At 44.2% G+C, this 27,650-nt stretch overlaps 1 protein-coding gene across 1 annotated transcript in view; it reads left to right on the plus strand.

Annotated features, from left to right (window-relative positions):
* The first annotated feature begins 6,830 nt into the window (after positions 1-6,830).
* The window catches only part of LOC132821192 (ATP-binding cassette sub-family G member 1), a 66,427-nt gene continuing 45,607 nt past the window's right edge, over positions 6,831-27,650 (plus strand). The window contains exon 1 of the mRNA XM_060833836.1: positions 6,831-7,066. Within this exon, the coding sequence (XP_060689819.1) occupies positions 6,847-7,066 (220 nt within the window). The 5' untranslated portion in view covers positions 6,831-6,846. The remainder of the gene's footprint in view (positions 7,067-27,650) is intronic.

A 27,650-nucleotide genomic window follows, 5' to 3' on the forward strand; every position in this document is an offset into this window, starting at 1 on the left:
TAAACATTGTCACAAAAGCAGTTCAGTTCTGCACAATTGCATATCAAGTAAACACACAAAACATTGGACTTTAACTACAGACAAAACCAAAGACCTCTCTTACACATACAATACTAATATTTACATGCATTTGACGCAGTAGGAGGGTCTGATAACTGAACGGACCCCCATTTGCTTTCAGCAGGTAGACCTCAGACTATGGTCTTTCTCCACTGCGTTTAGTGGTGGACACTTTAACTCCTATCCCTGACCTGAAAGATATCAGGAACAATTGTGAATGGACATTCAGTCCATCTTGGTGACACTGGAGCATTTGTATCTTTTTCCCTTTAAGGTGATAGGTGCTAGTAGACCCATTTATCACTTAACTTAAAATGTAAAACAATATTTTTCTCACATCCATTTGGAACATGTTTGCTATGTCCAGTAAAGGCATGTCACCTTGCTAACTTTGGGGAAATTGGTTGAGTGGCAGATGACAGTAAGTAGGGATAAGGGGAAGTTACTCAGATTGGCAGGATGTGACCAGTGATCATGCATACAGATGTACAGCGGAAACAGACCCTTCGGTCCAACTCATCCATCTCCCACAAGGATCTGTGTTCAGGCCTCAATTATTCACTTTAAGTTCTTGATTGCCAAGAGGATCAAAGGTTATGTGGAGAAAGCCGAAAAATGGGGTTGAAAAACTTACCAGCTTTGACAGAGCAGACTCGATGGGCTGAATGGCCTAATTTCAGCTCCTGTGTCTTATGGTCTTATTATTTATCAATGACTTGGATAATGGAGTACAAAGCCATAGCCAAAATTTTGATGATATAAAGTTAGATGGCATTGCAGACAGTTAGACGCGAGCATAAAATTACAAAGTGATATGGATAAACTAAAAACTGTGAGTCAAATTGTGGAAGATGGTGTTCAATGTAAGGAAATTTGAGGTTATCCATTTTGGACTAAAAAAGAGATAATCAGGGTACTTTCTAGATGGTATGAAGTTAAATACAGAGGATGTCCAAAGATAATTGATGGTTTAGAGACATAGAAGTTTAAAATGTCACATGCAAAAAATAATTAAGAAAGCTAATGGAATGCTGTCCTTTATAGCTAGAGGACTAGAGTACAAGTACAAAGAAATTACACTGCAGTTATACAAAACTCTGATTAGACCTCACTTGGAAATTCCTCTTGCTATAAACAACAATATTCCATTTACCTTCGCAGTCACTTGCTGCACCTATACACTAACTCTTTGTAATTCATCTACCATGACACCCAGTTGCCTTTGTACTACCAAATTCTGCAATTTCTCTCCATTTAAATAATTTTATTCTTCCTGATAAATTTTTGCTCACTCACTTAAACAGTGATATTCTTTTCCAGACTTGCTATTTCCTCTTAACTTACTTTCCTACCTATTTTGGTGTCACCAGTATATTGATATTGATTGTAAATATTTGAGGACCCAACACTGGTAATCCTCTAAATGACAACTTGCGAACCAGAAAAGGATCTATTTATGCTGACCCTCTAAACGAAAACAGAGAACTGTGGATGCTGAATACCTGCAATAAAATCTATAAAAGTAACCCTGAGCTTCAACTTACCTGCCATTTCAACACACCACATTGTTCCCTGGCCATCACATCTGTTTCAGTCTTGCTTCAGTGCTCCAGTGAAGTTCCGTCCAAGCTGGATGAACAACATCTCATTTTCCACTTGGGGACCATACAGCCTCAAGACTCAATACTGACTTCAATAGTATTAGAATCTGAACACTCTCCATGTCTTTTATCCATTCCCAAACCCAAGGTCCAATCATGATATGGGCTGCTTCAACACAGCCAAAGCATCTTTGGCTACTTAATGTACCCATTATCAGTTTTTCTCCTTCAACCATCCCTTTTTCTGCTTAACTTCCTGTTTCTCTGGGCTCCAACTCCACCCATCCATTTACTCCTTTTTCTACACACCCCCTTTCATCAGCATATAACTACCTTTTCTAGCTACTGTAAGGTCTGAAGAAGGGTCACTATACTCAAAATGTTAACTTTGCTTTCTTTCCACAGAAATTGCCAAGTTTAGGTTCGATTCCCTACAGTGTGGAAACAGGCCATTCCGCCCAACAAGTTGACAATGACCCTCCAAAGAACCACCCAGAGCCATTTCCCTCTGACTAATGTACCTAACACTACGAGCAATTTAGCACAGCCAATTCACCTGACCGGCACATCTTTGTACTGTCCAAAGAGGACCCAGAGGAAACCCACACAGACGCGGGGAGAATGTGCAAACGCCACACAGACAGTCACCCAAGGCTGGAATCGAACCTGGGACCCTAGTGCTGTGAGGCAGCAGTGCTAACCAATGAGCCACTGTGCCAACCTAATGTAAAGAGAAAAGCTAAGCTTCAGCGAGCCTGACGCAATTCGATCACACAACCGTCTCATCTGCAGTCAGATGCACTAACGTTGCGCCACAGGCCCACTGTTTCACCTGCTGTTTCTGTATTTGTTTATGTTTACTAGCTATCATCGAGTCATCGAATCATACAGCATAGAAACAGACTCTTCGGTTCAACCAGCCCATGTCAACCAAAATCCCAATGAAACTAATCCCATCTGCCTGGCCACTTGATACACATCCCTCCAAACATTTTCCATTCATGTACTTATCTAAATGTTTTTTAAACATTATAAATGTAGCCACATCCACCACTTCCCTTGGAAGTTCATCCCACACATGAACTATTCTCTGTGTAAAAGAAATTGCCCCTCTTGGCTATATTACTCCCCTCACCTTAAAAATAGTCTTTAAATCCACTACCATAGGGAAAAGACACCTGCCATTCATCCCATCAATACTCCTCAAGATTTTACAAAACTCCATAAGATCAAGTCTCAACCTCCTACATTGCAGTGAAAAAAGTCCCAGCCTATCCAGCCTCTCCCTTTACCTCAAACCCTCCATTCCTGGCAACATCCAGGCAATTCTCTTCTGAACCCTCTTCAGTAATTTACCAATCCCTTCTCTGTGCTAACATATTACCTCCTGCACCATGTTTTCTCATCTTGTGTAGCAACCTTTCATGAGGCATCTTATCAAATTACTTTTGGAAATTAAAGTGTGTCGCATTTGCCATTCCTCTCTATTTACTATGAGTGCTACCTACTGAGTTAAAAAAAACTCAGAGATTAAATATACGTTTAATTTTTTTCAGCTCTATTCAAAATGTTCTTTTAAGAAGAGTTTTGTGTTTAATAACCTTTTACCCATGATCACTGGCACATTGCCTTGGAAATTAATCTGTGATTCATAGATTGATAGAGTCATAGAGATGTAGAGCACGGAAACTGACTCTTTGGTCCAACTTGCCCATGCTGATCAGCCATCCTAAATCAATCCAGTCTCATTTGCCAGCATTTGGTCCATATCTGCCTACGGTACTCCCTTCCTATTCGTGCTCCTATTCAGATGCCCTTTCAATGTTGTCATTGTACCAGCCTCCACCTTTTCCTCTGGCAGCTCATTCCATACACACTCCACCCTCTGCGTGAAAAAGTTCCCCCTCAGGTCCCTTTTAAATCTTCCCCTCTCAAACCTCTCCTTTTAGACTCCCTGACCCCAGGGAAAAGACCTTGACTATTCACCTGTGGCACGTTGGCTCATTGGTCAGCATTGCTACGTCACAATACCAGGTACCTGGGTTTGATTCTAGCCTCGGGTGACTGTCTGTGTGGGGTTTGCACATTCTCCCTGTGTCTGCGTAGGTTTCCTCCGGACGTTCCAGTTTCCTCCCACAATCCAAAGATGTGCAGGTTAGGTGACATGGCCATTAAAATTGTCCATAATGTTCAGGGATGTGTAGGTTAGGTGCACTAGTCAGGGGCAAATGGGTCTGGATGGGTTACTCTTTGGAGGGTTGGTATGGACTTATTGGGCTGAAGGGTCTGTTTCCACACTGTAGGGATTCTATGATTTTATAAGCCTTTATAAATTCACCCCTCAGCCTCCAACACACCAGGGAAATAGCCTCAATTCATCTTGAGCAATATAAGCATTATGACATGTACTTTTTAATATATAAAATTACAGAAGAAGGAAACAGCCCTGGAAGATATAGGGGGAGAAACAAAGAAAATCCAACCAAAACAAACCTGGGAAAGATGGAGGGACAGTAATAGGAACATGGAATGAGAGAGATAAAGAGAGAGAGGAGACAAGGAGAAGAGAGGAAGGAGGGAAGAAGTGAATACTTTAGAGGAGAAAAGAAAGGAGGGATTGGAGATGAATAAAAGTTCGGGGTGAGTGGGGAGAGACAAGGAGGCAGGACAGTAGTTAGGAGGTGGTTTGTTACCGCCCCTTTTGGCTGGTGTTCAGAGTGTGTGTGTGTCTTGCAGAGAAAGACAGATAGGAGAGGGATTCAGGCACACATACACACAGCTCCTGCTCTCTCTGGGTACCACTCCCAATCCTCTCCTCCCTGCATCCCAGACGCAGCGCCAGTCACATCTTTCCTGAACAAGGCGAAGCGAGCGGTCAGCGGCAGAAAAAACAAAACAAAACATCTCGTTTAAACACCTCAGCTTTTCACTTGATCGCTGATAAAAGATAACAACGGTTTGGCAGAGAATAGTGAACGGTTCCGAGAGGGTAAGTTGTGTGTTTTTTTTGCAACGTGTGCACGAGTATTAACTCGTAAAGACTCAGATTTTTGTTTAACCCCCATTAAATAATTGTGTAATATTGACATTGCATGAACCAAAGTATTTGTCGGGAGACAGTCAATTCAAGCGCCGGGATGGTTTGGAAATGTTGCAAATGGCAATTTTCAATGTTTTAATAATGACGCATCCTGAAGGCAGTGGTTGCAATTTAATTCCTGGTCGAAACTACGGAGTGAAATATTGCTAAAAGTTCCCTACAATGGTGAACTAGCAAGGTGAAACAAAAAAAAATGCATATTTTAATAAACTCAGGTTGCCAACGAGAGAGAGAAAGATGATCCCTCTTTATCTCCTGTATGGAAACAGACCTGGAATGGATTTGCAAACATTACCTGTTTAGTTAATCAACCATGATTGCTTGTTTTATTTTTGTTGAGTTGTGTGTTTTGTGTGTGCGCTATTTTTAGCTTTGAAACATGGATATGGGCTCTGCTGTTTTACCCCACGTTTAATGCAGAATAATTGAATGCATTACTGTATATATTTAAACCTTTTGGGGTGGTTGGTAATTGGATAGCCTGCTCCCTCTGGTATTATGCTGCTGTCTATCATCTCGACTGTTTATGTATCCTGTGGAGATTCATCCTGAGCTGCTTTTGACCGAGAGTAACCTCGCTCTTGTTTGATTTCTGGTTGAAGGAGAGGATGGTCGTTGCTGCTTTTCTCTCAATAGGAGGCAGAAGCGGGGAGTTTGTGATTCGCTGAAAGTGTAAACTCTTAACAGTTTTTTGAACAGTCACATCGTTTCAGACATGTCTCATTACATGGAGAGTAATGTTGCAGGGGTGTGTTTGTTTGTCTGTGTGTTGAACTCCCTTTAAAGAGATTGAGAAAACACACCACAGAAAAGCAAGCCCATTAGATAAAGGACACTTCCCCCGGTGCATTTATTATTATTGTTAAATAAACTTTTTTTAAAAAACATGATTCTAACGTGTGCAATGAATTGCTCCAGAGCAATGTTTTGTAGGCGGGACCTTTGAAGGTTTTCTAAAAGACAAGTGGACAGCAGAAGGAGATTGCCTGAGGCAGGTTGTAGATGCTGGAGCATCTGTAGAGTAGGCTACTGCCAGAATAAACTGGGTAGTGACACACCCCTCCCCCAACCCCACCCCATCCCATTCCACCCACAGAATGGGATGCCATTAGCAGCCAAGGTACCTTTAGGGACGGGAGAATTGGAGGGGTAGAAAGGACTGGAAGGTAGGAGGGGCAATCGAGATTCTTGCCTCCTTGTTCCGGAGTGTGCCTGCTTTCATGTGTCCAGATGAATTAAGATGTTCCAAGATCCACAAAAGGATTACTTACTGGAGCAGTAACCTGGAGCCCCAGAGCAGTAAATCGGAGGCACAGGTTCAGAGCTGAAAATGTGTTGCTGGAAAAGCGCAGCAGGTCAGGCAGCATCCAAGGAACAGGAGATTCGACGTTTCGGGCATAAGCCCTTCTTCAGGAAGGGCTTATGCCCGAAACGTCGAATCTCCTGTTCCTTGGATGCTGCCTGACCTGCTGCGCTTTTCCAGCAACACATTTTCAGCTCTGATCTCCAGCATCTGCAGACCTCACTTTCTCCTCGGCACAGGTTCAGATCCCTGGCTAGGGAATGCCAATTCAGGTAATTCACTAAATATGGGATACGTTGACCATGAGACTACCTGACCAATGTCCTCTCATTTCCATTGGGAAAGGAAACCATGATCTTTATCTGGTCTGTCCTACATGTGACTCCAGACCCACAGAATTGTGGTTGACTCTTAACTGCCCTCTTGGTAACTAGGAATGGGCAATTACTGCTGGCCTAGCCAGCTGCATCCTGTGAATGAATAGAAAAAAATTCCACTGAGTTAGTAATGCCCATCCAGGAATGAAATAATCTGATTTCGCCAATGTATGATTCCAGACCCTTGGCAATGTGTTCACTCTTAATTGTCCTTTGAAATGCCTGAACAAGTCACTGCCATTGTTAGGTATTAAAGATAGGCACTAAATTCTTGCCAACCTGTGAATAAAGAACAATGCAGTCAATGGAAAATTTATTTTAAAAACATCAATCACATTTTCTGAAGTGTTGACTCTGATCAAGCCTCTTTGCCTGTTGTTACAGAACAGTGCCTGGACAGAACTAATGACGGACCCCAAGTCAGTCTGTGTCTCAGTAGATGAAGTGGTCTCAAATGGAATGGCCACCCGACAAGCCCCCATCTTCCAGATGCGTTTAAAGAAAGTGGAGAATGGGGTGACAGAGGCCCACCGTTTCTCGTACTTACCACGGCGGCTTGCAGTCACTATTGAGTTCAAAAACCTCTCCTACTCCGTCTCTGAGGGCCCATGGTGGAGGAAGAAGGGTAAGGAAGTACATTGCCTTGAAACATTTAGTGAAAGTTCCATGTTGGGTAAACGCTATGCACCAATGGTGATCAAACATTGTTGGTGATACTGAATTAGAATGAGCCTGTACAATTATAATGCAGCGTTTATGTATAGTATGGGTGTGCTTACATATATTGTTTATACATTCATTGCAGTGCTGACTCAAATATGCAGACTGTTACCCAATTTTATGACTGGGTTTGAAGGCACTTGCAATTATCCTGTCACACCCACAGGACTTTCCAAAAAACACCTCACCAAGGTTCATTACTCCTGAGGTGCAGTGATTGCTGTTATGTAGCCTCATAGACAGCAAAGCAACATTAATGAGAATGATGACTAACGTTAACATGGCTTTGATTGCGAAGAACCGGTGCTGGCCAGCAAGCTCGCAACTCTCCGTCAATGAGTAACAAGGGATTATTTGTCTTTTGCACACCTCCAAATTAATAGTCAAAAAGAGTCACTGGTGCTCGGGAGTGTCAGCTAGATGATGGGTAAGAGATACCCCTCTTGCATATAAGTTTGGCATTTTTGTTTTGAGGATTGTTGGCTGGCTGCAATGTCCTCTAAAGGGAGGGGGTTAGGTCCTGCAAAGATCGACAAGGAATTGCTCAGGTAGTGGGGAGCAAGGGAGAGCCCCTGCCTAAGGGAATGTGGAGGCAAAGCAAGGGAAAGGCCCCACAGTATCGTGTGGTACACCTTCTGGCCTACAAAAATAATCAGTTTGACTTTTACTTTTTCTCTGGCCATTTCCTGATTCCGGAGCATCCCGCATGCGGTGTGTAAAATTATGATCAGTATCCGAACAGGCGCTAATTTGACTGCAGCAGTAGTCATTATTAAAGGAATCAGCTTTGCTACTTTCTCGGGTACAGAATTTCAGAACTGGATAGCTTGAGTGAAAATATTCTCATCTTCCTGCTCAACCATTTCTCAGTGATTTTAAATCTCTGATTCTGGTTATTGACCCACTCACCAAAAAGAATAAGTTTCCTCTAATTACGCTATCAAAACCTCACCTCCTCCTGACAACCTGCACTATGTGACCTTCTATGCGGAATAACTTTTCCAAAGCTATAACAGATGTAGCTGATCCTTAGTACCCCTTGTTTTGACGCTTACTAAACACTTTACATCTTTCTTGAATCACTTTTATTCATGAGATCAGGGCATTACTATCCAGACCAGCATTTATTGCCCATCCCTAATTACCCAGAGGACAGTTCAGGTTCAACCACTTTGCTATGGGTCTAGAGCAACATAATGGCAGATGCCCTTTGCTAAAGGACATTAGTGAACAAAATGGACTTTTCTGAATCAATTGGTTACATGGTCACCATTAGGCTAGCTTTCTATTCTAGATTTGCACTGAATTCAAATCTCAGTACCTACCATGGTATGACTTGAACCCCTTTCCTCAGAACATTAACCTAGGCGCCCTGGATACTAGCCCAGCACTTCACCATACCTGACCAGTGGTTTACAATGTCCTAAAACAACATCTTTAGTTTTATAAAACAGATAACTTCTGCAACAAACCATGACAGAAATTGTTGGAGAAACTCAGCCAGTCTGGCAGCATCACTGGAGAGAAAGTACAATTAATGTTTCACGTTCAGTGACCCTTCTAGAGAAGGGCTGATTCTGGTTTCTTTCCACAGATGCTGCCAGAGTTGAGCAATTTTATTGGTGTGTTTTTTTTCTTTACATTTATGCATAATTGCTTGATTTATCAGGCCAATGAACCAATATGTTTTTTTTAAACACACTATCGATCTGCTGTATCACCTTGAAGGATTTGTGTGAATATCCTTTTCCCTACGACGAAACAATTGTGCTTGACCCAGTGAGGTTTTATTTGTATTTACAGCTATTTATGATTTTTTTTTTAAAAAAAGAACCTGCGAAAATAAAGCGTCTTCTAAAATACAGGGGAGAATTTGAGTCAGAACCAGGTGCAATGCACCATAATGTAACACAGCAGCTTCAGTCTCCGGTTACTGCTGGTCATTGTCTGATAGTAACCTCCAGCTGAAGCTTGGCAAGCACTCAGGAGCTGATTGGTTCTCGCTGCGTTGTTGCCGGGGGGAAAGAATAGCAAGGATATGTATTGAGAGGGATGCCATTTCCTAAATAAACGATAGCGTAGATTTGTGAGCTGATGTTTTCATTTTATTTCTCGAAAGGAATAAGATTAAGCAAGGCAGCGTTAAAAAAAACACAAGTCTATTGTGATGGACTCATAATCGCAAGGTAAAGGGAAACGTATCTCTACGGTACTTTCTCCCCACCCCCACCCTCCTCTAGTTTATTTCTCCACGCTTCAGGCTCTCTGCCTTTATTCCTGATGAAGGGCTTCTGCCCGAAACATCGATTTTACTGCTCTTTGGATGCTGCCTGAACTGCTGTGCTCTTCCAGCACCACTAATCCAGAATCTGGTTTCCAGCATCTGCAGTCATTGTTTTTACCATATTGCTTTATAGCAAGAAGGAGAAAGAGGGATAAACAGAGAGAGAGATGTAGAGGGAGACAGACACTGAGACACAGAAACAGACAGAAAGACACAAAGAGAGAGAGAGAGAGAGAGAGACATGGTGAGAGACACAGAGAGACAGATAGAGGCAGAGAGACAGAGAAATGCAGGGACAGACAGAGAGACAGAGGGAGAGAGATACACGGAGAGAGCCAGGGAGAGAGAGAGAGACAGAGGGAGAGAGAGAGACAGGGAGAGAGATACAGAGAGACAGGTAAAGGCAGAGAGACAGAGAGATACAGGGACAGACAGAGAGACAGAGACACACACACACACACACACACACACACACACACACACACACACACACACACACACACACACACACACACAGCCAGGGAGAGAGACAGAGGAGGGGAGAGAGAGAGAGAGAGAGAGAAGAGGGAGAGAGACAGACACAGGGACCGAGAGAGATAGATGGGGAGAGCCTGGGAGAGAGAGAGAGGCAGAGAAAGAGAGAGAGACAGAGACAGAGACAGAGAAACAGAGAGACAGAGAGAGTGTGAGCAACATGCTATGTTTGGCTTTCAGAATCAGTGGGACTCGGTACCTGTCAAAGGTAGCAGCAGCTCCATTTTCAGAATAGTGACTGAAGTCAGGCACATCGTCAGTTCATTTTAGCTCACTATTGTGCTCAGCTTTTCTCTTGACTACATTATTTCTGCCAGGGTGAATGGCAGTCTGAATTAATTCTGGCATGATGAAGAATGTCACAAAGCAGTTGTCGCACTCCTACCCTTCATGTTGACTTCCTCAATTTTGGACTATATATTTTGTTCTGTTACTAAATTCCCACTTCATGTACAGAGTCCACCTTTGAATCGCTAATGATTGATTCACTTTGGTTGTAAGGAAAATCGGACATTGAATTTTGATTCAACATTCTAATTGTTCCAAAAAAGCACATGTTATTGCTGCATCATTTCATACTATTAGAAGAAGAGAAATGGAACAGTCTCGCTGGATCTTCCCAAAGTTATTCTGCTTCCAGCTTTTTTTGGAACCAAATGAATATTTGATTGTCAGAGATAAAAAGGCAGATAGAAAGATGCATATGTCATGATACTGATTTCACTTTACTTCATTGATACCCTTTAGATCTGCACTTCATTTCTCTGGAACTTTTTTCTCATTTTATCCCGAGCGTCCTCTGCGGACTCCTTATTATGTCCCAGGACCCCTTTAGTTTGCTGGACTTTGCATTTCTTTATTTTTCCAATTTTTTTCCTAAGAATTTGCTCTTAAAAATCTGTACCCAGTGCCTTTGTACCCAAGATGAAGCTGTAATGTGGCAACTTGTAAACTTTTCATTGAACTCATTTGAGTACAATGACAATAAAGCACATTCAATTCAATTCAATTTCTTACCCAAGTAGCCATTCTTTAGACATGAACTGAGATAGTGAATGCTGGGAAGAGAGGGTGGAGGGGGCAGGTACAAAGGAAACATCAGAGTCAAGCATGATCCTATCCTCCTGCACACAGTCACACACAATTACAATCATGCCTACTTGCCACGCCATACACGCATTGTTCCCATGTGAGTGTGGAGAAAGTGAGGACTGCAGATACTGGAGAGTCAGAGTCGAAAAGTGTGGCGCTGGAAAAACGCAGCAGGTCAGGCAGCGACCAAGGAGCAGGAGGATTGACATTTCGGGCATAAGCCCTTCATCAGGAATATGCAAACCTGACCTCACTCATGCTTACAGACATCACCAACACACCTGTTCTTGCGGTATATGAAACTATTAATCTGTGAAACATTTGCTATTGAGCTTGGTCAAAGATTAATAGTCAGGTGGCCAAAAGTTTGAGAAAGTGAGGATTGTTTGGTCAAAGAGGTAGGTTTAAGGAGCACCTTAAAGGGGGAAGGGGAAGTGGAGGAGTGGAGAGGTTTAGGGAAGGGATTCTTGTGTGTATGGCACCAGCAGTGGCAAGTTACATCCACCAATGGTCACATTGGAGGAGTGCAGGGATGTCAAAGGCTAGAGAAGGTGACAGACACAGGGAGGAGTGAGCGCACGGAGTCATTGAAAACCGGAGTTGGAATTTTTTAAATTCAAGGAATATGGAACAAAAACAATGAATGATGAAGGTGATCCACAACTCAGTTGTGACCTAATTGAACAACAGATAATGACTTACTTCTTGTCTGATATCTTTCATAATTATTCATGAAGTTCCTGTATCCCAAAAGCAAACACGGGTGCACACAGTACAGGTGATGGAGGTGGGATAGGTGGAAGGAGGTCAAGGTGAGGGTGATAGGCCGGAGTGGGGTGGGGGCGGAGAGGTCAGGAAGAGGATTGCAGGTTAGGAGGGCGGTGCTGAGTTGAGGGAACCGACTGAGACAAGGTGGGGGGAGGGGAGGGAACCCTTCAACCACAAGGTATGACCGCCTGGGAACCCTTCAACCACAAGGTATGACCGCCTGGGAACCCTTCAACCACAAGGTATGACCTCCACCCCCGGCACCTTCCCCTGCAACCGCAGGAAATGTAAAACTTGCGCCCACACCTCCACACTCACTTCCCTCCAAGGCCCCAAGGGATCCTTCCATATCCGCCACAAGTTCACCTGTACCTCCACACACATCATCTATTGCATCCGCTGCACCCGATGTGGCCTCCTCTATATTGGGGAGACAGGCCGCTTACTTGCGGAACGCTTCAGAGAACACCTCCGGGCCGCCCGAACCAACCAACCCAATCACCCCGTGGCTCAACACTTTAACTCTCCCTCCCACTCCACCGAGGACATGCAGGTCCTTGGACTCCTCCACCGGCAGAACACAACAACACGACGGCTGGAGGAGGAGCGCCTCATCTTCCGCCTGGGAACCCTTCAACCACAAGGTATGAATTCAGATTTCTCCAGTGTCCTCATTTCCCCTCCCCCCACCTTGTCTCAGTCGGTTCCCTCAACTCAGCACCGCCCTCCTAACCTGCAATCCTCTTCCTGACCTCTCCGCCCCCCCCCCACGCCGGCCTATCACCCTCACCTTGACCTCCTTCCACCTATCCCACCTCCATCGCCCCTCCCCCTAGTCCCTCCTCCCTACCTTTTATCTCAGCCTGCTTGGCTCTCTCTCTCTCTTATTCCTGATGAAGGGCTTATGCTCGAAACAGTAATATACACTAAACCATGTTTCCTGTGACTTTTAAGCCATTGTAATTTGGGAGATTCCTGATGTTCTTCCTTTGCATAAGGAATGAAAATATATATTTTACTGCTGTCACTTAGTTATTAAAACAGATTGTGACAACCATATCCTTTAATTTTAGATAGAAAAGAAAGTACACCCCTTTGTTCAGAACCTTTAAATTATAATCTTTAAAAGCCAGCAGACAAGACTCAGTTTCTTAATTTTCAAATTAACATCTAGGACTTTATTTTGCAGACGGAACAATCAAATTAAATTTGCTTTATAGTGCAGATCATAATATTCTGAAAGAAAACCACAAAATTTGTGGAAATTTGAAGTTGAAAACTAGACATTTCGAATGTGGTAACTCTTTCTTGAGAATGGCAATGTTAATTGAATCCCTGAGTAGGGATAAATACAGGAAGTTAGCATAGAAATACAGATGGGAGAGATATAGTGTTTTGGCTTCAGGTGACATGGTGGCTCAGTACTGCTGCCTCATAGTACTAGGGGCCTGGTTCAATTCCACTCCTTGGGCAACTGCCTGGGCTTGTATATTTCCCTCTTTATCTGTGTGCGTTTCCTTCAGGTGCTGCAGTTTTCTTCCTCAGTCTAAAGGATGTGTAGTTTAGATAGATTAGCCATGGGAAATGCAGGGTTACAGGGATAGGGTAGGGTGGTACGTCTGGTTGTGATGCTCTTCAGAGGATCTGTGTGGACTTGATCATCCAATTGACCTTCTTCCACACTGTAGGGAGGCCCAAGAGATTGTGAAAGGGATATGTTTATTTGGGCAGTGTGCTTTCCAAAGTTCCTGTCTCAGCAACATGTATGTTAGGTTCCTCGCTTTAACTTTTCAACCATGAGCCGGTGAGGTTGGACTCTCACGAAACGTATAGATAGACTAGAGCGAGCGATCTCACTCTCGCCTCGGAATCCCTTATGGAGAATCAATGTCCTTCTTGCCAGAAACAAAAACAGAAAGTGCTGGAAGAACTCAGCAGGTCTGGTAGCATCTGTCGAGAAAGCAGAGTTAACATTTCAGGTCGAGTGACCCTTCTTCAGAACAGCCTTTCACCAGGTCTGGTGAAAATCCAGGAGCGGGTACCCCTCCCCCCAACCAGCTGCGATTGTGGCAGATTGAGGGACTGCACTGGGTGTTGGCAACACTTAGCTGATGCATTCTGATCTAAACAGAGGGTGCAATGACCCATTATAGAGGCTGGGGAGTCAGTCCTCAAAGTTGATGGAGTCAACAGGAGACCCTACAGAAGAGTAGCCTATACAGACTGCCATTTTGGTGAGCTGGAGAAAGAAAGAGAGAGAGACAGATAAAAAGAATCTGACCCTCTCTCCCAGCACTGTTTGTAGTGAAACTGAAGAAAAGAAGAGGTTACCACTGCTGGACTCCCATAGCAGTGCTGGAAAGAAGTGGTTACCACTGCTGGACTCCCATAGCAGTCAAGGTCAGTTAGCTAAAGCAGTTGCATGCCCATCCTCTGGCTGATCCAGGGCCATTACCACCCTCTTAAGCCTGGCCTACAACTTGGGAGAACATATCTGGGCACTGACTGTGCCCCTCTTGCTGGTGAGTGATGGGGAACTGAGGAGGCCTCCTGGAATTTTCCAATGTCTTATCAGCCTGGATTGACAGCTTCATCAAGTTAACAAGCCACCCTGCCATTTTTTGGGTGGTGGGCATGGGCTAAATGTTATTTGCGGGGGGGAGGGCATCAGTATTCCATGCCCAATATAGTTTCCAGAAAAATATTAAAGATCACACAACACCAGGTTATAGTCCAATAGGTTTATTTGGAAGTACAAGCTTTTGGAGTGCTGCTTCTCCATCAGGTGGCTGTGGAGCAGGACCATAAGACAGAATTTATAGCAAATGATTACGTGTTATGCAGCTGAAATGATATATTGAACAAACCTAGATTGATGAAAGACTTAACAACAATCTAGGTTTGTTCAATATATCATTTCAGTTGCATACACTGTAATCTTTTGCTATAAATTCTGTATCTTACAGTCCTGCTCCACAACCACCTGATGAAGGAGCAGCGTTCCGAAAGCTAGTGTGCTTCCAATTAAACCTGTTGGACTATAACCTGATGTTGTGTGATTTTTAACTTTGTCCACCCCAGTCCAACACCGGCTCCTCCACACCTAGAAAAACAGACAGCTTGAATTCCAAATGGCAGGCAGAGTCAAGGATTTGACTCCAGCTTACCCCTATACTGACCTATAATTATAGCCCTGGGAGTTAAAGTTCAAGCTTGAGTGTCTGGGATACTTGCCTTGAAATTGCTGTCTGTGGGTGTCCAATTCTTATGACTTCTCAAACACCATGGCCACCTTAGAGACCTTAGCAATATTCACACTCAGTTGGCCTGCACGCCTGTATAATAAAGCAAACCTACATTTGAACTGTGCTAAGTGTAATCATTATTAAAACCATAGCATTGCAAATGAGAGGGATCGGTGAAATGGGATGTTAGCCTTCTGTGTGTGATGGGTGTCTGCACATGGTGCTGTAAAGCATCTGCCTTCACTTTCTCCCAGAGTCGGGGCTCCTGAGATGTCAGCCTATTCATTATCCCTTATCTCTTCCCATTCTGTCCCAGCGAGTATTGTCACCATAAATTACCCTGAGCTCAGAGAAGACATGGCACCTGGCAGACAGACAAGCACGTTCTGTTAACATAGCTACAGCTATTCCGCTCTTCAAGTCTGTTCCACTGTTCTGTTAGATCATGACTTGTCCTTTTAGAGCCTCCATTTCACCATATCTCTTCAACTCTTACTGAACCAAGGACTGATCAACCGTGTTCTTGGAAGCCCCAGTGAGAGCCACACCCTCCTTTCAAAGTTCATTGCTCTCTGTGGGAGTGATTTACTGATTTCTCTTGGTCTTGACATGGAGAAGGTACTTCTCAATTTCCCTCTTAAATTGTTTGACTCTAATATTTTTTCTCCTTGTTTTGATCCCCCCGCCTACAGTGGAAGAACCTTTCAGTTGGCTGGATGGCTGGTTTGATGCAGAGTAATGCCAACAGCTCAGGTTCAATCCCTGCAACAGCTGAGGTTATCATGAAGGACTCTCCTTCTCAGCCTCTCACCTTGCCTGAGGTCTGGTGACCCTCAAGTTAAATTACCACCAGCTGTCTCTCTCTCTCTTTCTCTCTCTCTCAATGAGAGAGTGGCCCTCTGGGACTATGGCAACTGAACCTTTCACTTTCTGTATTCACTCTAGCATTATCAACACAGAAACCGAAGAAATAGCTGCAAGAATAGGCCATTTGGCCCTTAGAGCTTGTACCACCATTCAATATGAACATGACTGATCATGCAATCTCAGGAGCGCACTCTTACTTTGTCTCTGTATTCCTTGATCCCTTCAGCCACAGGGGCCACATCCAGCTCCCTCTTGAATATATGTAATGAATTGTTCCCAACAGCTTTTTTTGGTGGAGAATTTCATAGGTATACAATCTCTGGGTGAAGAAATTCTTCCTTATCTCAGTCCTGAATGGCTTCGCCCTTATTCTTAGACTGCATTAGGAGAGGTTTGTACATGCAGAGCCTAAGTGCATCATTTCCCTTTGATTCTGGAAGCCAAGCGGAAAGGCACAAAGGTGCGGGTGCATCATTAACAGTCGTGCTCCCGCAATGCCCAGGGCATGCCCTGAAGGCCATTCTTTCTTCCTACCCTTTGACCAACTTTGGTGAGAGTACAGCCAGTCTCGTCTCACTTATTTCCTGATGCCCAGCACTGGCAGTTAGCAGTGGAGGTCAACTGAGGTCTCTTATTGCCACATCAGTATGTTAAGTGCCTCAATAAACCTTGGGGTGTTGGCAACCCACCACCCTAACCTTGCCCCATGGATTATAGCTCTGGTGTGGTCAGAGCTGTGGAGGGTGTGGGGTGGATGGGAAAATGGTGGGTTAGCCATCTGAACCACTTACTTGTCCCCTCACTGTAAGCATATTTTCCTGGGTCAGTGTGGGCATGCTGGGTGCTGTAAAATTCCCTCCTGAATTACATGCCGGAAACAGGCCATTTGACACTATCACTTAATTCCAATATTTATCCTCCACTCGAGCACTGCCCCAATCCCAAGTGTCCACCTAGTTCCTGTGTTCCTTTATTCTCCTTCACATATTTGTATTACCTTTTACATCATATTGTCCTGGCCTTTGTTTTAATCTGAGCCCCTGCTATTGCTATTCTTGTAGCCTCATCACTTTATCCCTAAACCACTTACGTTTAATTTTGTACCTGTGCATTCCCTTGCTTGAGCTCCTTAGTCTTGGAAATAATAGCCAGAAGCAGGATTTGAATGAGGTTGTGGTGCTGTGCAGGGAGGGTTTCAAACTCTCTAACCTTAGCAATGGAAAGCCCGGGAGGGGTTTATTTAATATGTCAACTTCAAAAGACAGCTGTTCTGAACAGAGATAAGGCTGTGGGTAAATGTATCAGAGATTAGCTCGTCATAAGCGCCTCAGTGGCATGGAGAATAGGAATCTCTCTGCCAGGCTCTCATGTGATACAAAAATATGTTAAAGAAAGGGTAGGAAGGTTGCAGAATTGTGTGGGTGATAATGATTTCTTTTGGGGCACTTTAATCATCACTGACCCAACAGACTTCCAGATCCCCTTTCTGTTGGTTTCAAAGTCACATTGAGGTTTCAGCTCAGCACAAGTAAAAATTGGAATTGGGATGTTGAAGGGCGTGTCTGGGGGTAGTGAGAGTGACGTTGGTTAATGATGAAGATGCCATTCCACCCTGAACTGCAACATTTCAAGAAAAACTCATTTTGTAAACATAGTCTAAACTAATAAAACTGTTAGTGCCACAAGGAGTGTTTAGAATAGAAATGCAATTACTCACGAGACAGCCATCTTATCGCCAGTTCAAGGAAGACATACTATAAGCAAGTCTGTTTTCCTGTGAGCACCTGCCATGGTATCAGAATGAGATGTGATTGATTACTGAAGAACTATTTAGAAGCACAGCTACTAAAGGTGATATACAGGAATGTTCATAGCCTCCAAAATCTGTTAAAAACCACAGGAAATTGCACAAAGTGAACAAAGAAGCAGAACATTGAGTAAACTCTTTTTAATTAGATCATCTCTGAGTGAGAAATATGGCTGCAAATTTTATTCTCCTAACTCCAGTCAAAATGACAGAAGATGTGAAGCAGAGCTAGCAACATTTCCATTCATAAAGACAAAATTATGATCATATAAGAGATTTAACAACAAATCAGGACAGCTATAAGTAGCTACACTATTATCACTATCTTATGTGGGGAGCTGGTGGTGTTTGGGATAGACTGTTACAAATGGCATTCCAGCCCAAATGCCCCAAGGGCAAACAAAATGGAAAGCAGAACTTTTGAAACTCCTGAAGGCATATTTTGATCCCAAAAGGAGCATAGCTTTTGAATGCTGCATGTTCAACAATAGGCTCCAAGGTAAGAAAGAGGCCATTGATAACTGTGTAGCACAAGTGCTGAACCCTATGAATTTGTTCCACTAGACGATGACCTAATTAAAGACAGGATTGCATTTGGGATAGGAAATCCTGCAGTGTGAGCACGTCTACTGAAAGAAGAGAAATCTATTCTCAGGAGAATGATAAATGTGTGCAGAAGCATTGAGAAGCATTTAAATCATCAGCTACAGTATATTCACAGCAAAGCAGATCAGGTTGATAGCCATTCCAGACCAAAAGGGCAGAACTATCATAGACGAACGACAGGATGCAAATACTGTGGAAGATATCTCCCAAAGAATCAAAGGGGACAAATTGTTTGTGAATGTCAGAATGATGAGTGTAAAATTAGAATAACAATGAAGTGTTACAGACACTGCATTGTCACGTAACATCACAGCTTTCACAGCTCTCTGCAAAATAGATCGAAATCCAAATATGAAGCCCTCAAAAATAATGTTGAGGCCACGTGACAGCTCAGTGCTCATGTCAAGAGGACAGATTACTCTGAAAGTTCATTGCAAATGACAAACATTTGAAGCTCTGGAGTTCTAAATCATAAATGACACACAAAAACCATTCATTTCAGCTGGGACTCATCTAAAGCTGGGACTGGGAACCCTTGATGTTCCAAAATAAATTTGGCGTGTATCTCAGCACAGTAACTTCTGAATGCAAAGCAGACCCTGGAAGAGCAAAATTATATGCTTGCAGCTTTAGGATGGCTTCCTGGACAGTATCATCTTGATGTACAGATCGTTCTGCTGTAACGTGCGGTTTGTCAGCACGAATTGGTTATAACACAATTGATTAAATGTGGACTGTGTTTGGATAACATGAACTTTTGACTGAACGGGTATAGCAATTTTTTTATAGTGCCATTTTCTGTAACAGTTTTCCAGACCACAATTTTCTATCGTGCAAGCTTGCAAGGGAACATAACTGTCGCGTTATTGCAGAATGATCTGTAAATGAAAGTGTGAGAACAAATTTCCAACTCCCTCAAAGCCCATCCGAAAGAAAAGATAGAAGAGCTGGAAAAAAGTGGAGTAATCAAAAAAGTGACAACTCCTACAGAATGGATCAGCAGCACAGTAGAAATGAAATAACCGGGTAAACTGAGACTATGCAATGGTGCACAGGATATAAATAAAGCCCTGAAGAGTTTGCATTATCCCATTCCAATTATTAAAGGAATTTTTTTCACAACTTGCAAAGAACAATTGGGTGGCACTGTGGCTCAGTGGTTAGCACTGCTGTCTCACAGCACCAGGGGCCCGGGTTTGATCCCTACATTGGGCGACTCTCTGTGTGAAGTTTGCACATTCGCCCCGTGTCTGCGTGGGTTTCCTCCTGGTGCTCCGGTTTCCTCCCACAATCTAAAAGATGTGCAGGCTGAGTGAATTGGCCATGCTAAATTGCCCAGGTCAGGGGTAAATATAGAGTGGGGAATGGGTCTGGGTGGGTTACTGTTTGAAGGGTCAGTGTGGACTTGTTGGGCCAAAGGGCCTGTTTCCATACAATAGGGAGTCTAATCTAAAAAGCAATCTTAACTATGTTAGATTTGAAGGATGGTTGCTGGCAAATAAATGTTGTGAAAGCAGCAGCTTTCTTACCGCATTTTGGATGTAGTTCAAGAAATCCTCATGACTGTGCGTGCAGCTTAGCATTTCCACAGCTTCAGAGGAGTATCAACAAACAATGTGCAAAAGTGATCTTTACAGGGGTGAGGCTATTGTGGATGACCAGGTAGTTTAAGGGTGTGGAGCTGACTGTGAACAAAATATAGTGTGACTGCTCAAAACAGCTTGCCAGATGAATCTGAAGCTGAACAAAAATAAGACATTGAAAGGTGTCCAAAGTACATAGGCCATATACTGACAGCAAAAGGTTTTTGCCCAGATCTCAACAAGGTGAGAATTGTAGCAATGACTCCCTGACTAACAGAGGTGAAAGCAGTGTCACATTTTGTTGGATTTGTTAACTATCTAGAAACAGTCTTGGCCATTTTGTTGTAGGAGTGCACACTGTTACTCTAATGCACTGCCAAGGAGATGCAGCAGTATTGAGGCGCAGAACAAGAAGCAACATGTATTAAAATCATTAATTAAAACCTTCTCATGGCAATGATAGAGCTGAAAGTAAAGCTGATGAAAAGGACGAAGTCACCCTATAGTGTGATGCCTGTGAGGTAGGACATGGAGCAACATGAATACAGCAAGGATAACTAGCTGTATCTGCATCCAAGACATTAACACAATCACAACAAGGTGGTGTGTTCAAGTGGCAGGCGGACCGTAGGCGTCCTGCAAAGCGATCGCCCAGTTTGCCGTTCATTTCCCCAACGCGGAGGAGACCACATTGAGAGCAGCAAGTACAATTCACCTACATGGAGTGAAGTGCAGGTAAAGCACTGCTTCACTTGGAAGTGAGCAGGGAGGAAGGATTAGATGGACGAGTTGGGTGGGGACGTGGGGATGTGCAAAACCAATTAGGGTTGATGGGGAGAGCTATCAGCAAGATGGGGGCTCATCAAACCGGTGAGGTTGGGCCTGTTTGGGGAGCGAACATCATTGCCTTTTATTATTCCGTAAACAGCAAGTGGCAGGTGTGGGTGTGTGTTGCTAGTGTGTGGTCTCCTCTGGCTGGGTACTTCCTGGAACTGCCCTGTCCCTCTGGAGTCAGGTAAAGTTCCCTCATCCTCCTGTAGCCTTGCTGTTGGTGAGCACCATTGTCTGTGGTGATGGTGTGTAGGTCTGTGTTCACATCCAGCTGACCGTGAGACTACTGGACTTGGATCTCCATGACAACTGCCAGCCTGTCCAATGAGACAGCTGGAAGCTCACATGCCTGAGGCCACAAAGTCCCAAGCACATTGCTGCAGTCCTGCAGACTTTGTATCGCTTGCTCTGTGCCACGGACAAACCTACCTACTGCTCATGAATCTGTTTATACATTTGTATACTGCCCCTAAGCGCCAACAGCATGGGATGCTCTCCTGCTGGGTGCCTGGTCTCCTGCCATCCTCTGAGTGCCAGCAATCTGGGGCATCTCTCCAATGACCAGCCGCTGAGATATGCCAACTTGCAATGAAGTGTTCTGACTGTAAAGTAGATTATATAGCCATCGAGATGTCACCTGTGCTGATGGGGAGGTAGGAGGCAACTTTGCCTGTTCTCCCCTGAGGCGGTATTACTAAGGTGTCACTTTCTCGGAGAGCTGGAGAAGGGTGTGTCTACTGACTGACCCCTTACAGAAGACAAAGGAGAGAAAATACTATGACCTGGGGGTAGAAGTTGTTGCATGTTACTTATTTGCGGGGACATTGGGGTTTCTGCATCGCTACAGGACCAGTCCTAGTGTTTGTTTGCCAGCTATGTAGTAGTTCAGTGGAAGGATAATGTATGCTAGCCCTGTTAAACTATCCGAAATACAGCTTTAATTGCCATCTGTTCGACCCTGGCTCTAAACCATGTCATGCAGCCAAGTTGCTAGGCAGAGTGTGAAATCTGATTAATTAAATCTACAGAAGCAATTCAGACCAGTTGCAGGCCCGACAACACAATAAGCTTAGAAGCAGCACGTGGGGGTCACAGAATGAATATATAAAGCATCAACAGTGACCTGAAGCAGCTGGGGAAACAAAATGAAAAGGACATTCAGCCTATTTTGTGTTTGTGAAATGCGCATTGTTTACAATCAAGAGGCAGACTGATAACAGGCTCAGGAAGCTCAGATACCTCAGGGGGATGACGTGTTTACTTCACTCCTGCTTTCTTCAAGTGATATGCTCATTCTTGGTCAATGCCATTGTGTAACTGATCCTGATTGACTAGCTGGTCCCACTGCCTGGCCTGAGTTAGTCGTTTTTAACTGAATGGTTGGCCACAGAATCTGAAGAGATCAGTTTAAGATTCCTCCTCCTGATCCCTGCTTCCAACTGGAAAAAGATTCTCAAATGAACGTAGGTTCTGAGTGGACCTAGACTGGCGTTCAATATCCCCTCAAAGGGTTGGATAGTGTGCTGGCTGGGTTTCTAGTTGAAGAAAGATTACTCAGTCAGATACTGGAAGGAGACCATTTCTTGGGCAGTGAGCAAAGGTAGAGGTGAAAGGGGAGTGAACCACTGTCCTTACAAAAATACATCTTTTCACCACTGCTAATTGAAGACTTAATGTTTATATAGTGCCTCCTGCAATCTCAGGACTCAAAATGTTTTCCAGCAAATGAAATACTTTTGAAATGTAGTCACCGAGGTAATGCTATAAGCCTGTCATTCAGATGAGACATTACCTGAAACTTTATCGTTTCTTTTACAAAGGGTCCAACTTTGGAAAAGAGCATCAGAGTTTTTTTGATATCTTGGACAAAATTCCTCATTCAATATTCCTCAAAACCCAGATAATCTTGTCATAACCATTGTGCTATCTGTTGGAGCTTGCTGTTTGCAAATTGGCTGTTCTTTCCCATATTGAATAGAGGCAATTGTAATACTCTATAGTCTGCTGTCTGAAACATCACTGATTAGCAATACTGACAGCTTCATTTACAAATAATAGAAGTTGGAACATACATAGGAAAGGTTCAGAGGGATATGGACCAATTACAGGCAAATGGGACTAGTTCCGTTGAGGAAACCTGGTCAGTATGGATGAGTTGGGCCAGGGGGTCCGCTTTCCTGCTGTATGACTCTATGACTATGACTCTGATAACACATGAGAACAAAGTAATCCATTGTTATAAATCACTTTGATTTGGGGTTGTGAAAGTTCCTATATAAATACAGCTTCTTCTTTTCTCAAGGAACTGATTACACGAGCCAGTATTGTTTGGTGGCCATTTTGAAATCTCAGACATTCAGAGCACTGCAAGTTCTGATATCCAGTGATAGCCAGTGCTCTGCTGTCCAAATCATAGGCTGAATTCTCAGTGAATGAAATTAGAACAGCATCATGCTATTTTTTTCCATTGGCTAAAAGGACAATAATGCATTCAAGTGCCTTTTCAAGAAAGGCCTGCCTTGCTACCACTGCGACTATCACTTTTTCAACTGTAGTTTAAGCCTCTGCTCCTCTCCATTAATTGATATGCACTCTGATCTGAAATTAGGAACATTATTTTCTGTCACGTTCAGAACATATCTTTTTAGATTAGATTACTTACAGTGTGGAAGCAGGACCTTCAGCCCAACATGTCCACACTGATCTGCCGAAGCGCAACCCACCCAGACCCATTCCCCTAACACTACGGGCAATTTAGCACTGCCAATTCACCTAACCTGCACATCTTTAGGACTGTGGGAGGAAACCGGAGCACCCCCACGCAGACACGGGGAGAACATGCAAACTCCACACAGAGAGTTGCCTGAGTTGGGAATTGAACCTGGGTCTCTGGCGCTGTGAGGCAGCAGTGCTAACCACTGTGCCGCCGTTCTGACAGGTGCGGCCTGTAGCCAGGGTTGAAGACACCAATGTAACCTGAAGACACATGAGGTAGCATAGGTGGTAGGTGGGCTGAAGGCCCTGCACTGGGACTCTACTTGAGCTTTCATGCCCTGCAGTGAAATTTCTGCTTCACTGAACACATGGTATTTCTGCCAATAACAAGGCGACATATTTTCACTCTTGCATGCTGAATTCTGTATGTTGACTAAATTAATGGGCATTTTTTTAAAAAGCCTACATTTGAATCGACCTGCTCACAGGTGTTATTACACACCTTTGGGATGGGTGGGACTTGAATTCAGGCCTCCTGGCTCAGAGATTGGGACATTACCACAAGATCCGTAAACAAATGAGCATTGAGAATGATCCAGGGTTTATGCAGTTCACGCACAGATGTCAATAGTGGAGCGACTTTGAAAGTAACACTATTACTGCAGAGAGGTGAGGTTCATTTTAAATATCTACATTATGGGCTGACAATGCTACTTTACCTTGTTCACTTTGAACATGTGAAGAAGGCAGAGAACGATATGTGCAGGGAAATGGGGTTAACCTTGATGAGCATTTCATTTTGGGCCAAAGAGCCTGTCTCCCTGCTCCATGATTCTGTGACTCTCTGACTGTATGTGCGTTGGTCTGTCCTTGTCATCTCAATCTTTCATCTTTCAGCGCTGCGCCACATTGACTTACCAGCTGTGATTGTTTTCAGTGCCCCACTTCTCTCATGTATCCTGTCAGTGAAGCATTTGGGGTGGGACCCTGAAGTGGTCTGACCCTCCCTATTGCCCTGCTGATGTTTGTCGTCTTTCTTGATGGAATCCAACAGGAGTTAGGGTTGGGTGAGATTGCTCGAAGGTGTTGATTCCTCGCTGGGACAGCATGATGGTCTTGCCCCATGAGAGAGTCTTGACCACAGGAGATCAGCTGTTTGTCTAGTGGGGGTAGCATCATGGCACAACTGAATCTTCACCCCCTGCTCACATCTACACATCTACCCACCAAGACAGAGGGAGCTGAGCTCCGTTTGATTCCTGAGGTGACTATTTTCTGCATCCTCATTGTTGCCCACAGCCACAAGCGCATAACTAACACAAACAGGAGGATCAATTCTGGAACTTTCTTGAATGATATGAGGTGAAAACACACAGTTAACACCGAATGTTTTACTGAGTCCTTCCTTTCTACCATACAGCATGGGGAAGCTAGAATTCAGCCTGTGCTGAAAAGAACCAGGTCAATGAACTGCAGTGAACCTGAATCTCCCTGACTGAGGCCTGTAGGGATTAAAGGAACTATGGATTAATTGAATTTTTCAGTATAATCTCTAGCCGACAATGTAAACGGCTGAGCATCACTGACTGCGCAAATTTAGGGCATTTTTATTTTCCCACAAGGCTGCCAAGATTGTGCTACCTCGTGCTCCCACGAGGAGGTTGAACAGTTCATCCACTTTACTAACACCTTCCACCCCGACCTCAAATTTACCTGGACCGACTCAGACTCCCCCCCTCTCCTTCCTAGACCTCTCCAATTCTATCTCGGATGACCAACTCAACACGGAGGTTTTCTGTAAACCGACTGACTCCCACAGCTACTTAGATTACACCTCCTCCCACCCTGCCCCCTGTAAAAATGCCGTCCCATATTCCCAATTCCTTTGCCTCCACCGCATCTGCTCCCAGGAGGACCAATACCAATACCGAACAACCCAGATGGCCTCCTTCTTCAAAGACCACAACTTCCCCTCAGATGTGGTTGACGATGCTCTCCACCGCATCTCCTCCACTTCCCACCCTTGATCCCCGCCCCTCAAATCGCCACCAGGACAGAACCCCACTGGTCCTCACCCATCAACCCACCAACCTCCAGATACATCGTATCATCCTTCGTCATTTCTGCCACCTCCAAACAGACCCCACCACCAAGGATATATTTCCCTCCCCATCCTATCAGTGTTCCAGAAAGACCACACCCTCTGCGACTCCCTCTTTTCAGGTCCACACGCCCCCACCAACCCAACCTCCACTCCCGGCACCTTCTCCTGCAACCGAAAGAAATTTAAAACTTGCGCCCACACCTCCTCCCTCACTTCCCTCCAAGGCCCCAAGGGATCCTTCCATATCCGTCAGAAATTCACCTGCACCTTCACACACATCATTTACTGCATCTGCTGCACCCGATGTGACCTCCTCTACATTGGGGAGACAGGCCGCCTACTTGCGGAAAGTTTCAGAGAACACCTCTGGGATACCCGCACCAACCAACCCAAGTGCCCCGTGGCTGAAAACTTTAACTCCCCCTCCCACTCCGCCAAGGACATGCAGGTCCTTGGCCTCCTCCATTGCCAGACCATGGCAACACGACGCCTGGAGGAAGAGCGCCTCATGTTCCGCCGAGGAACCCTCCAACCACAAGGGATAAATGCAGATTTCTCCAGCTTTCTCATTTCTCCTCCCTCCCACCTTTTCTCAGTCCCAACCCTCAGACTCAGCACCGCCTTCTTGACCTGCAATCTTCTTCCCGACCTCTCCGCCCCCACCCCTTCTCCGGCCTATCACCCTCACCTTAACCTCCTTCCTCCTATCGCGTTCCCAATGCCCCTCCCCCAAGTCCCTCCTCCCTACCTTTTATCTTAGCTGGCTTGGCACACACTCCTCATTCCTGAAGAAGGGCTTATGCCCGAACGTTGATTCTCCTGCTCCTTGGATGCTGCCTGACCTGCTGCGCTTTTCCAGCAACACATTTTTAAGCTCTGATCTCCAGCATCTGCAGTCCTGACTTTCTCCAAGATTGTGCCTGTAACTCCTTCATATTCCTCACACTTCTCATTAAGTATCAGATGTCCTTCCAGACATTTTGACCATGGAAAACCAGTGTTTTTTATTTTTTTCTTGCCCTCTCACTTCCAGATGAGTACTGTATTGGGACATGTTTTAAAGATGCTGAATTGTTCTGGCAGTGTCAAAGAGTCTTGGTTTATGACATCAGACATTCAATTATATAGAGAGAAAGTGAGGACTGCAGATGCTGGAGAAACCAGAGTCCAAAAGTGTGGTGCTGGAAGAGCACAGGCAGCATCCGAGGGTCAATGTTTCGAGCATAAGTCCTTCATCAGGAATTATGTAGACCGAGGCCTTTAAAGAACTCAGCATATCCCAAAAATGCATTACAACCAAATCAGGTACTTTCAGAGCATGGTCACTCTTGGGAGTTTAGAAAACATAGCACCCAAGTAGAACACAGTAAGATCCCACAAAACAGCAATGTTAACAATCGATCAGTTTGCCTGAATATATTAACAAACAATCCAGGTCTTTTTCAACATATAATTTCAGTTACATCACATTGTAAACATTTGCTATAAATTCTGTGTCTTACAAACTTATTCTCCACAACCCACCTGATGAAGGAGCAGCGCTCTGAAAGCTAGTGCTTCCAAATAAACCTGTTGGACTGTAACCTAGGGTTGTGTGATTTTTAATGAATATCAGTGTTAGTTGAAAGACCTTCCAGGATAATGGGGTGCATCTGCCCTGCTGCATTTCCAAAAAAAGTATCACCAGACCTTTTATGTCTGCCTAAACAAGTGACCAGGGCGTCGGTTTTGGTGTCACCCTTGAAAGACAGTGCAGCACTCACCCAGTGTTACACTGACCTGCCAGCCTGGAAATGTGCCCAGATTTCTGGAGTGGGACTTGAACCATCAGCTGTTTTGATTTGAAGGCAAGCGTATTGTTAATCCAACCACAGCTGATACAAACAAATACAGCTTTGTTCCTTTAAACCCAAAATGTGGGACATTATTGGTGAGGGTGGGGTGACTGGTGGGAGGAGGTAGTGTTTGGGTGAGGTTGAGTCTGCTCAACCAGGCAGGAATCAATATCAGCCTGGAAATTTACACAACAACCATCTACCATTTTCTATTTTAA

The sequence above is a fragment of the Hemiscyllium ocellatum genome, chromosome 12 (genome assembly GCF_020745735.1).
Source record: "Hemiscyllium ocellatum isolate sHemOce1 chromosome 12, sHemOce1.pat.X.cur, whole genome shotgun sequence".
NCBI lineage: Eukaryota > Metazoa > Chordata > Chondrichthyes > Orectolobiformes > Hemiscylliidae > Hemiscyllium > Hemiscyllium ocellatum.